Source organism: Chrysochloris asiatica, unplaced genomic scaffold, assembly GCF_000296735.1.
Source record: "Chrysochloris asiatica unplaced genomic scaffold, ChrAsi1.0 scaffold00004, whole genome shotgun sequence".
Lineage (NCBI taxonomy): Eukaryota > Metazoa > Chordata > Mammalia > Afrosoricida > Chrysochloridae > Chrysochloris > Chrysochloris asiatica.
The window spans coordinates 24,135,484-24,147,546 of record NW_006408522.1 but is presented as its reverse complement, the minus strand read 5'-3'; the positions used below and the strand labels follow the sequence as shown (position 1 = coordinate 24,147,546).

Genomic DNA, 12,063 nt, shown 5'->3' with positions numbered 1-12,063 from the left:
GTGTTTTGGTCTGTTGTGCATAGGGTCACTATGAGTTGGTCCCGACTCGATGGCAACTAACAACAACAACAAGAGCAATGGCCAATGCTAAGTTGTACAGGATTCTCATCTGGAAACTATAAGATAATTAGACTCCTTTGACTAGGATAAATCCAGGAAGAACATGAAACTGAAAGGTTTAAGAAATGCTATTCTTAAAAAATCTGTGCATGAGTATTAGAATGGCATCTTCTAGTTTGAAGCACTTAATGTAATAAAGTCAATAAAAATGGGAACTAATTTGGAAATGTTAAAAAGAATGCAAAAATACAGCAGGCAAAATGATGAAAACTTCTTAGAAATTATCAGTTATCTTAAGGCAAGGAGTTGCTGGGCCTGAGGGCTCAGGACCATAATCTCCGGAGATACCACGGTTAACTGGCATAACACAGTCCACAAAGACAATGTTCTACATCCTATTTTGGTGAGTCACGTCTGGGATCTTAAAAGCTCATGAGCAGTCGTCTAAGGCACAGCCCTCTGTCTCTCCATGTGCAGAAGAAAAGTGATGAGACTTGAAGAGGCTTAGAATCAATTAGCCCAATGGACTAATGGAATATGTGAATATCAGTCTCCATGACTCTGAGACCAGAAGTAGATGGTGTCTGGCATCAACTACCAACTACTCTAAAAGAGATCATATTAGAAGGCCCCAGATTGAGCAGCAAAATATGTGGAACCTTAGAATATACCCTTGACCACCCTTTAGGTCTCAAAAGGAACTCTCCCTCATGGCCTTACTTTCAAAGCCAAGCAGTAAGTAGGTATACAGGGAGGACAACAGTAATAAGGTATGCTTACTATAAGTGATGGAGTGGTCAATCATTCAAAATCAATAAGACAACATTTACCCTAAGGAGAAAGTTGAGATTAGGAAAGGTGGCTATGATAGAAATAGGAACCACAGGGAGAAAGTGGGATAGCTGTTGTTGCATGGAGCAGATTGCAATCATGGAGATGAAACAAAGTGAATGATCTGTTTGTTGAATGTAAAGCTGATGATTTTGCCTACAAACCTTTACTCAATTCACAATAAAAAGTTATACTAAAAAAAAAGAAAGAAATTAAAAGCAATCACAATTCAGAACACTAATGTTGAAAACAGAAAGCTAAAATAAGAAAGTAAACTTTGAGTCCATTTCCAAAAGAAAGATTTGATAATAACCCCAAGATATCCATCAGCAAGCAATTTAAACTTTATTAGTGTCTATTGAAAACTGGTATATAATATGCACAGAGCCTGGTGTGGCAGTGTGGGATAATGCACTGGACTGCACATTATCCCACACTGCCACACCAGGCTCCTTGCATATTATACATCAGTATTCAATATACTCTAAGCTCAAAGTTGCTTTGAACTGCAAGGTCGGTGTTCAAGCAAACCAGCTGCTCCTTGGAAATGCTATACAGCGTCACTATGGGTTGGAACTGACTAGACGGCACTTAACAACAACTAGTGGCACAGCGCAGTGGTTACAAATCGGGCTGCGAACCTCAAGGTCAGCAGTTCAAACTAGCAGCTGTTCCATGGGAGAAAGATGAGGCGTTCTGCTCCCGTAAAGACTTACAGCCTCGGAAACCCTGTACAGGGTTGTTATGGGTCGGAACCGACTCCAAGGCACACAGCAGCAGCAGCAGTGACACAATAGACAAGCATGTGACTGCTAACCCAAAGGTTGACACTTTGAACCCACCCAGTGACTCCACGGAAGAAAGACTTAGCAATGTGTTCCTGTAAAGGCAACAACCAAGACTACCCCAGGGTGCAGTTCTACTTTGTCATATGGGATCACTATGAGTAAGAGTAGACTTGATGACTACAACACTTAAAATGTACTTTTTGTAGATGTAAAAATTGTCTGAAAACTTGTGATAGAATTCAAGTTCAGACTACACCTCTAAGGTAAATATAATCATGATAGAGTTATTAATTACCTGTTTAAGGAATTCTGAAAATATTATTAACTGTATTAGAAATTATTGCTGTTGGTGTTAAGTGCCATCAAGTCAGTTCTGACTCATAGCAACCCTGTGTAGAGTTTCCAAGAAGCAACTGGTGAGTTTGAACCACTGACCTGTGGTTCAAACTGACCTTGCAGTCTAGTACATTACGCTGCAACACCACACCAGGCATAGTAGATATTTAAAAGGAAAGATATTAGAATAGATTTCTGTTACATTCCTATGAACAGAAACAATGTTCAATAGAAGCAGATGAATTTTAATTACAGATGACTTCTCTAGTATTCCCTCCCCACATTGTCTTCTCATGATTATTAATCCAGATAGCAATTTAAAATAGAAGGAAAGGGGAAATTAAAAAAATAAAAGAAGGCAGACACACATGAAACTAAATGCCATTCTGGAAGTCAGGACAGAGTGGACACATTCTTAAAAGACTTTCATTTACTTGAAAGACAAATTGAAGCAAAGTTTGGGGTCTCATAACAATTCACTTGAGTTGGAAATTGTACCCCGTGTTCTATTCCCAGCCACTTGCTGTGTAAAGACCACCCGCACTTTCTCAGATCCATTTATTAAAATCACATGGACGTTGAGGGTGGGAAAGAGTTCTTTCATGGTAAAGATCATAAAGCACAAAAAAAGTGTATGATTCTCTTTTTTTTTTTTTTTTTTTTACCATCAAGCATATATAACAATTTACACCACCAAAGGGCCCCCCAAAAAAGAGCTAAAGTGAATAGAGAGAAATACTGTTATCTGATGGTACATGGAAGGGATTATCATTGTAATGAAACAAGGTGTATGATTTGTTGAATATAAAACTGATGATCTGCCCTGTAAACTTTCACTCAATCCACAATAAAAACTTGAAAAAAAAAAGTTACCTTATAAAACAAAATTAAAAAAAAAGAAAGTGTATGATTGCTAAAAAGTTGAATTTTTGACAGGCAGTATTGTGGCAAAAATTTATATATTTCTTAGGCACAGAAACACACAGAGACTAACAACACTTTATGGATTTTTAAGGTGGTATTTGAGTATATTCACAGATATTGATGCCCACATATATTTTTCCCTTCACAGTCAAAGTTCTTAAAGGAATTTTCTGGACTGATTACTCAAACTGCTTTCTGGACACAGTCTTTGACACTGTTGCCTATTCCATCCTTTTAAACACTCTTCCCTTAACCTATGTTACAATGTTCTCTTGTTCTTCTTCCTACCTTCTTCTCTGTCTTCCAGGATACTCACCTCCCTCTACCTGACCATTAAACACTGTAATTCCTCAAGACTCAGGCATAGGTCACCTTCTCTTCTACTCAATCCTCCTACCCCGGGCAATCTCATCTAAGCCTACAGCTTCAATTACTATCAATAGGCCAAACCTATATTTCAAGTTCAGACTACACCTCTAAACCAAGATTCTACATATTTAGAGCCATATGTTCAATTTCCTTAATGACATCCTCATTTGGATCTCTCTAGGGCCCTTTAAGTGACCCTTGTCCAAGTCTAGCTCATGATCTTCCTCCAGGGGTCCTGATCTTGGTACATGGCACAACCTTCTATTCAGATGTGAAGTTTCTGAGAAACCTAGGAGTCATATTTGACAGCTCCCTCATTTTGTTGTTATTGTTATGTGCTGTCAAATTGGTTCTGACTCATAGCAACCCTATGCTATGAGAATGAAATACTGCCCAGTGCAGCACCATCCTCACAATTAGTGGCAGTCCATCTCGTTGAGGCATCTTTCTCTTTTTGGCTGAACCTCCCCTTTACCAAGCATAATGTTCTTATCCAGAGAGACAAAATTCTGTTGTCAATTCAACATTCTAAATAGTTTCTGAATGTCCCCTCTCCATCTCCATGACTCACACTCCAATCCACAGTACCAGCATCTCTCAGCTGGCCTACAGGGGAAGTCTATTCACTTGGTCTCCCTGCTTCCACTGTGCACCTTACCCTAGTCATGCATCCTTTCAAGAACCTGCTGCCCATTTACAAATATTACAAACACTCTAGGCAAGAATTAACCTTCTCAATTCAGCACATACACATTCTGCCTGTTTATAAACTTGCATTGGATTCCCAGGGCTTTTAGGACACAGACCAAAACTGAAGATACAGATCACAAGGTTTTGCATGGTCCAATTCCTGCCCACAGCTTTAGTCACATGGCGATCTCTATCCTCCATGTTTCCATGTGCCAGACCAGCTTAAGTTTTTTGACATTGTCTCCTTCACTCCTGTCACAAGGCCTTTGCCCATGATGTGCCTTTTGGCTGGCTTTCCTATACTCTCTTTTTCATACTTCAACTCTTGACTAAGTTTCACCAGGAAAGCCTTCCCTAAGTCAATTTCCTCCATTATATACTTTTGTGAGTTCATGTTTTTATTCTTCAGAGCACGTATCTCAGTTTCTGACTATATATCCATTACTACAACTATTTGATATTAATGCCTCTCTTCCCTACCAGACTGAAAGCTGTGTAAAGAGAGTCTGCTTGTTTTTGCTCATCAATAAGTAAGTAGCATAGTTCCTGGCACATATTAAACACTAGGTAAATGCTTGTTTCTTGTTGTTAAATGCTGTCAAGTTGGTTCCAACTCATAGCGACCCTGAAAAGGGTTTCCAAGGATCAGCTCGTGGGTTTAACTGCCAGCCTTATGGTTATCAGTCTAAGGCTTATTAGAAAATTAACAATTTCTTGAGCATTTACTAAGTTTTAGGCATATGCTTCCCATTTATGATCACAATAGCGGACCTGGCATAGCATGGTACTGATTTAGTTATTGCAAACAAAATCATGGAAATGCAAACAAATTTTAGGCTACAACCCATTCCTATTGTGGTGCTGCAGGATAATGTGCTAGACCACAAGGCTGGTTTGAACAACAAAGTCGACAGTTCATATTCATCAGGTACTCCTCAGAAACACTACACAAGGTCGCTATGAGTCAGTACTGTCTCTATGGTACTTAACAACAACAAGAACCCATTCCTAGATGAGGAGATCTCATTGCTGTGATGACAGGGAGCAAACTAGAACAGTCCTTCCCATCAGATACCTTTTTCTCCCCAACATTATAGTGGGAAGAAAAAGAGAAGCTATTTTATAAGTCTATCTCTTTTGTTTTCTCTGCAAGAAAGATGCAAAGAAGGAAATAAATGATTGCATGTTTATTTCTCTGATTAAAGAATAAAAGCATCTGATGAGAGAATTGGAAGTTAGATTCACTCCCAGATAAAAGTTCAGACTCTGCCTCATTTCTAGGGATTTCCAAAGTCCTTACAATGACAATGCCCCAAGCAGCAAGAGTCTCACTAACACCCACAGCTGAGAGTATTTAGGAGAAATTGGGAAGCCTTTTCTAGGTTTGGAAGACTTTTGAGTCTTTAATGAACATTTTGTTGTTGTTAAGGAAAGTCAGTTAAGAAAAACATTCCAATTTTGATTGCACATATAGTCAGCAGGCCCAAAACACATCTTAATTTGGTGTCACAATAAACAGGGTTTTAAAAATCAAGGACTGGCAACTGAAGCCATGAGTACAATTTAAGTGGCTTTATGAAATGGTGCTACTGTAAGCTTCCTTAGCGTGAGAGTGCCACCTTGGGCCCATAGAGATAAACCAGCGATAAGCAACATGGCAGGCTAGGAGAGTAAGAGGCACCTCTCTTCACTTCTCCCCACCTCCACCACCCACATGCTCTCCAGGGCCAGCTGTCTTGTTTACAAACAGTAGAAGAAGTTTCAGGGCATAAACAGAAATGATTGCAGATCTCCCAGAAGACTCTTCCGAAAGGGCTGCTTATCCTTGTGCAAACTATAAAATTATGAGAAGAGAGAGAGGCTCCTTTCGTGAGTACTTCCACTTGATTAATACGAGGTGGACTTTGAAAAGATAAGGGTATTTTTTCCCACAAATTTTTGAAGACCCCTGAGACATAAAACGACAGGATTGATTAGGATGGAGTCAATAATCAGAGAAATTAGGCCCTAGGTAGCGAATGGCCACTGCTTAATTTAGGCCCAGACATCCTTAAACATAAACTTATGTTGTCAGTGGTTTCTCAAACAGTCTATGTTTAGGCCAGTTGGGTCCTCCCCGGGTCCCCTACACTCTGAAGTCAACTCCAGGGCAGCACCCTCTGCAGGCTATAAGCACTGTGCCCACCCCACTGCCCAATGTGGAGAACTCTAGGCTGTGCCAATGGGTCTTACAGGAAGTTCCCACACATAACACATCCTGATCAGTTAGCTGGTTTGTTATTGTGAAGTGCCGTCAAGTGAATTGTGACTCACTAGAGAGCCTGTCTTTCTGAGGAGTGGCTGGTGGATTTGAACTGCCCACCTTGTGGCTAGCAGTCCAGTGCCTAACCTAGAGTGCCACACCAGGCCTCCCATACCTGCAAAAATAACCATTCCGAAACACCAACTAGTGTTTCTCAGGATGCAGCCTCTGAGGATTATCTTCTTGCTGTTGAGGGAGTACTTGCTGTCTTTCCAAGAGAGGACTCCTGTGAATTTATCTAATTTGTTGTTTGGTGCCTCACAGACAACAATCCCTGTAAAATAAGAAACAAAATGTTTTATGACTCACCTCAAAGTCTCTAGATGCCACAGTACTGTTTTACCACTCTACTGCTAATAGACAGCATATCTTGCCTTCTCTTCTCCACAGCACCGTGCCTCATAGCTCATAGACTGGGTGGGGGTGGGGGGTGTAGACACATGGAAATCTATGTAATATTGTGAAACATCGCTTTCTGTGCTATTTAAGTAAGAATAAAAGGCTCCAGTACCGGGAAGAGTGTGTTTTGTTTTAATTTGCGTGTGTGCCGCTTTTTCCCCTTTAAAAAAAAAGTACATATCTCTACTTCTAGTTTATAACAAATGATTTTTGGAAAGATAAAGCAGAGACTGTCCTAGAATCTTTTTCTTATCACATTTCTTTCAACTTAATGTGGACTTCAGATGTCATACTTTCAGTTTTGCAACGAAGATGAATCTGGCCTTTCTATGTATATAATTATAATATTGGGGAGGGGTGGTCCTACTATATTCCACCCCAAAGAAATGTTGGCCTTGTTTGCCACATGTGCCTGACAATGCATGTGATTCCTTTCAGCTGTTCTATGCCTCTTATCTTGATTAGATTCAGAGTTCTGGGGACTCTCAAAGGCACCATATAACTTGTCCCAAACTAGACAGAAGATGTTTCTAGTTCTTTGTTAAATTCCAAGCCCATTCCAAACTAACGACATGCCCATTCGAAATCAATGAATCAATTCGTTCCAATATTTCAATAAGAAAATACACATTCAGGGTGGTGGTTCTCTAGATAGACTAGGAAACCAAAAATAATCTTTTAAGGACTTAGTCACAAAATAGAAATATTAGATTAAAATCAATGTACATTGGAAATGTTTGGGGTTACATTTTTTAAAGTAAAAAAAGAAGTAAGGAGTATGAAGCCATGAGAGAAGAAATAGAAGGAGTAATAATGGGAGGAGGGAGAAAAGGAGGGAATGATGAAAGGATGGATTTAAAATGTAAGTTGGCTCTGAAGGCAAATGCACTAGACTGTAAAGCCCGGCATTCAAGTTCACCAGCTGCTCCTATGACTTGGAACCGACTCTACAGCACTTAACAACAACAACAGGTAGATCCAATCAGGATTCAAGTCAGAGTCAGAGGGGAGATGTGTATTCCATCTCTTTCAAAAACAATAAAAGTCAATGTATTTTATGAGAAGCCAAAGGGACATTTGGAAAATGAAAAGTGACTTGTGGAAAACAAAAATGGGAAGGTTGTCTTTAGCACTGATTGGAGGGAAATGAAGCCAGTCTAGAGTCTAGAGAAGCTCTTATTACACTGATTCCTTCTACTCACCAGGTTGCCTTCTAAACAGGTTCCCTTCCTTTCTAGTATATTTTCTCTTTAAATCTCTTAGATGTACGTGGCATGGACTGTGCACGCCTAGCAAAGCTCCCCAGGTTCAGCACACTGGATCTATAGGCAACAACTGGTTGTTGCCCTTTAAAGTTATGCAAATTTACCCTCACTGAATCAACCCAAATTTGGAACAAATTCTTCATTGCAGTCACCTCACTTGATGCAGATGAAGTTCTTGAGCCTTAGCTTGCACTAACCAAAAAACCCACTGCCATTGAGTTCATTCTGGCTCACTGTTGTTGTTAGGTGCCATCAAATTGGTTCCGACTCACAGCGACCTTGCATAGGTTTTTTCAGCAGCAGCTGGTAGGTTTAAAAAGATGACCTTGGTTAGCAATGTCATCATAGTTGATCCTATATAAGGTATCTGAAACTGTAAATCTTTGTGGGAGCAGACACCCTCATCTTTCTCACAGAGAGCAGCCGGTGCACTTGAACCATCAATCTTGCAGTTAGAAGTCTAACCCTCAGTAAAGGAGCCAGGGCTCCTTTACTCATTTATGAAATTGTTAAGTGCTCTTCAGTCGGTTCCAACTCATAGTGATCCTGTATAGGGTTTCCAAGGAGCAACTGGTGGATTTGAACCACTGATCTTGCAGTTCAAACTGACCTTGCAGCCCAGTGCTTGTCCCGCAGTGCTGCATTTAGTAAAGTTTAATATGAACCTTATGCTTCTATTCAGACTTACCTACAAATTCCACTTAAAGACACACTTAGGAATGGATCTCATTTATAAACTAGGGACTGCATGTACTAACATTAATAGCCCTTGCATTAAAAAACAAAAACAAACTAATAAAATCCTAAGAGGAATGAGGGACTCACAGCCTCAGGACTGCCTTTTCAACCTCCATCTCCCTTCCCCAGCTATAACAAAAGTATCGCCTAAAGGACTCCGCTTGGGCTTTCTCTGGAAGCTTCCCAGACATCACTGCTAAATCAGAGACGCTGGCAGGAAAGTTTGGATGAGACTGAATAACCTGTAAAAAGTCCTATTTTTACACAAAGGGAAATGGCTAAATTCTGGTTAGCTCCAATTATAGCCTATCATTGACTTAAAAAATTAAATTTAAACTGACCCAAGTTGTCTTCATCACTAAGTTGTGGGAGAGGAGACTTTTTCTAAAGTCTAAGAATTCAAGATCTGTTTTTCCTGGCCAGTAATTTTCAATCCCTAATTTGGTAAAACCTTGAATTGGGTCTCACCAGCAAAACCTGCATAAAAGAGCAGGGTCAACGGCAACCCTCACAGCTTATTCCAGTTTCTTGACCTGACTTGATTTCTCAGGCTTCAAACTTGGCCATTTAATTTTTTTTTTTTAATGCTCTGGGCAAAAACAACACGATACACAGTCCCTGCCAGTAGGAATATAAAAAACAGGCTCATTTGATCATTTTTATTGTCGCAAGCAAAGACTGACATGTAGGCAAATACAGCCTTGAACATGTTGACTTGCTCCTCCCTGGCCCCAAGGCTCATCTGCTTCTGGCCTGACACCAAGGGTGCGGTTCTGGACAGGAACAGGCAGAAAGTCCAGGAGGTTCTGCCTCAGTTACTGGAGGCCAAACCCCAATTCAGCCTTTCTTGAAGGAAATCAAAGGGATGAGTGTGGTCCCAGAGACTTAAGTACTAAACACAGGGCCGAGTCAAAACAAAAAACAAAATGGCAGGAACAAAGCCAAACTCCATTTTTCTCATTATAAGTGCTCAGCTTCTCCTTTCTTAGCCCTGGTAGCATAATACACAAGCTCTGCAATTTCTCTTCTGCTCCTGTTCAAAACGGGTAAACAGCTTCTTTTGAAGGCTCTAATATATTCACCTCTGTATTGCCACAACCTAGTATACTGCCTACATCATATGATCTTAATAAACACCTATTGGATAGATGGATAGAAATTTTTCAAATGATTTCGAGAGAAAGGCTGGATGATGAGAAGGGTAGAAGATCAGATCTAAGATGTAGATATATTTCCAACATTTATATAACAAAAAGGATTAGAAGACCAAATAGTCTCGCTACTATAAGGAGCTTGTTGTTGTTGTTAAGTACCATGTAGTAAGTTCTGACTCATAGCAACCCTGTACAGGGTTTCTGAGGCTGTAAATCATTACCAGAGCAGAAAGCCTCATCTTTCTCCCGCAGAACGGCTGGTAGTTTTGAACTGCCGACTTTGACGTTAGCAGCCCGATTCGTAACCACTACGCTACCAGATCTCTTTACAAGGAGCTTGGGCTGGCCTAATTCTAAAGTGAGCCAAATGGATCTAAGAACTGAAAAAAAGTGGAAACTTTAAATCACATTTCTTGTTGTTTTTATTGTGTGCTGTCGAGTGGGTTCCGACTCACACTGACCCTGTCATAGCATTTCTGAGAGTGACTAGTGGGTTTGAACTGTTGACCTTGTGGTTGAAAGTCCAGTGCTTATCCTACCGCATCATATACCAGGCACACGTGAGAAGCAACTAAAAATACATACTAGTTATAAAACATAGTCAAGACTGTGGGAAAATTTCTTAGGAGACTTATTTCTTTTACTTACATGCCAGAGTAGAAAAAGAGGCAGTAACCAATTTGACAATTGATTAAATTTTTTTTTTTTAAATAGCATCTTTTCTCATATAGTCCTTCACTGAAAATATGGTAAAAAGTGAAAGTCATCTTAAATAATAACATAACAGTGGAAATCATGTCAATAATGAAGTATGAATATAATCTAATTAGCTAGCCTCATTTGCTTGCCCCTTTAAAGAGAAAAGATATTCATTCATCCAGTTCACAATCACACAGACATATTCTAAGTCCATACTGAGCAAAATCCACAAGATCTTAGTTTGGACCTGTCTTAACACTCTAAATTTAGCCAACTCAATTATTGGCTAATTACCACACTTCGTAAACTTTTGGAATGATAATATTTGCTTCAAATTGGAAACATGCAGTTTATCATGAAAATGAAAATCAGTGTCCAGTCTTCCATGATTTTCCAGAGAAGATGACTTTATTGCTGTATGTAGATGATCATTAGCAATATTTCTAGATCATCTATACATTAACTCTTCCAAATGACAAATTAATCATTGGATAAGACACCACTTCTTGTTGTTATTGAGTGCCCTCGGGTCAACTCCAACTCCTAGCTACCCTGTATAGGGTTTGAGGAGCAGTTGGTGAGTTTGAACCACCGCCCTTGCGGTTCAAACTGACTTTGAAGTCCAGTGTATTATCCTGCAGTGCCAGACCAAGACATCACTTGTTGTTAAGACGTCACTACTGCTGCCCAAATCCCCATGTCTTTCTTCTTCAGCTTGACCAAGAGCTTCTTAAAGTTGCCCTCATGGTTGGTGATAAATAACTTTCTTTCTTAGAAACAAAAGTGCCACCTTGTTTTCAAAACCTCTTTCTTCTTCTTTAATCAAGCCTCAGCCATATGCTTGTTGTTGTTAAGTACCATGTAGTTGGTTCTAAGTCATAGAGACCTTATATAGGGTTTTCAAGAAGCAGGTGGTAAATTTGTTAGCAGTTCAGTGCTCTTCCTAGAGCGCCACACCAGTCTCCCAGCCACATGCTCCCACCACCATAATGGCCATGTCAGTACCAACAACCATGAAAAAAGCTCTCCTCATGTCTTCACATGGAATCTATGCCTCATGCAGCTACCCCAGTATACTGCTGAGCTGTGTATACAGGTGAATGGTAAGGCTATCTGGTAAGGAAAAAAAAACCAAGATGCTAACCAAGCCTTCTTATTTATTTTTAACCAAAAAGAGATGCTTATTTTTCTGAGTTCTAATTACGCACATGCTATTCTTTAGAAAAGACCACAAAATACACAAAGATTCCTGAAATAAAGAGTCAACCTTTCCCTGGTTCAGAATTCTGTATTAACAGTCATACAAAATATGTAAACTTGTCATAAGTTGCAAAAAACAGATCTCAGTCCCGTCAGTAACAATATGCAAAAGATCCCTTAAACACATTTGGACCATTTACATCCAGGGCTTTCCCCAAGGCATAAGAATAACCAGTTTACAAATATATAATTGACAAATATTTCCAATTACCTATTTGAAAAAGTTTTTCAATTCCTGTAAGAAATTA

General features: G+C 39.7%; 1 protein-coding gene across 1 annotated transcript in view; it reads right to left on the bottom strand.

Annotated features, from left to right (window-relative positions):
* The window catches only part of ATP8B4 (ATPase, class I, type 8B, member 4), a 266,323-nt gene that overhangs the window by 116,839 nt on the left and 137,421 nt on the right, over window positions 1-12,063 (bottom strand). The window contains exon 9 of the mRNA XM_006831865.1: window positions 6,416-6,574. Within this exon, the coding sequence (XP_006831928.1) occupies window positions 6,416-6,574 (159 nt within the window). The remainder of the gene's footprint in view (window positions 1-6,415; window positions 6,575-12,063) is intronic.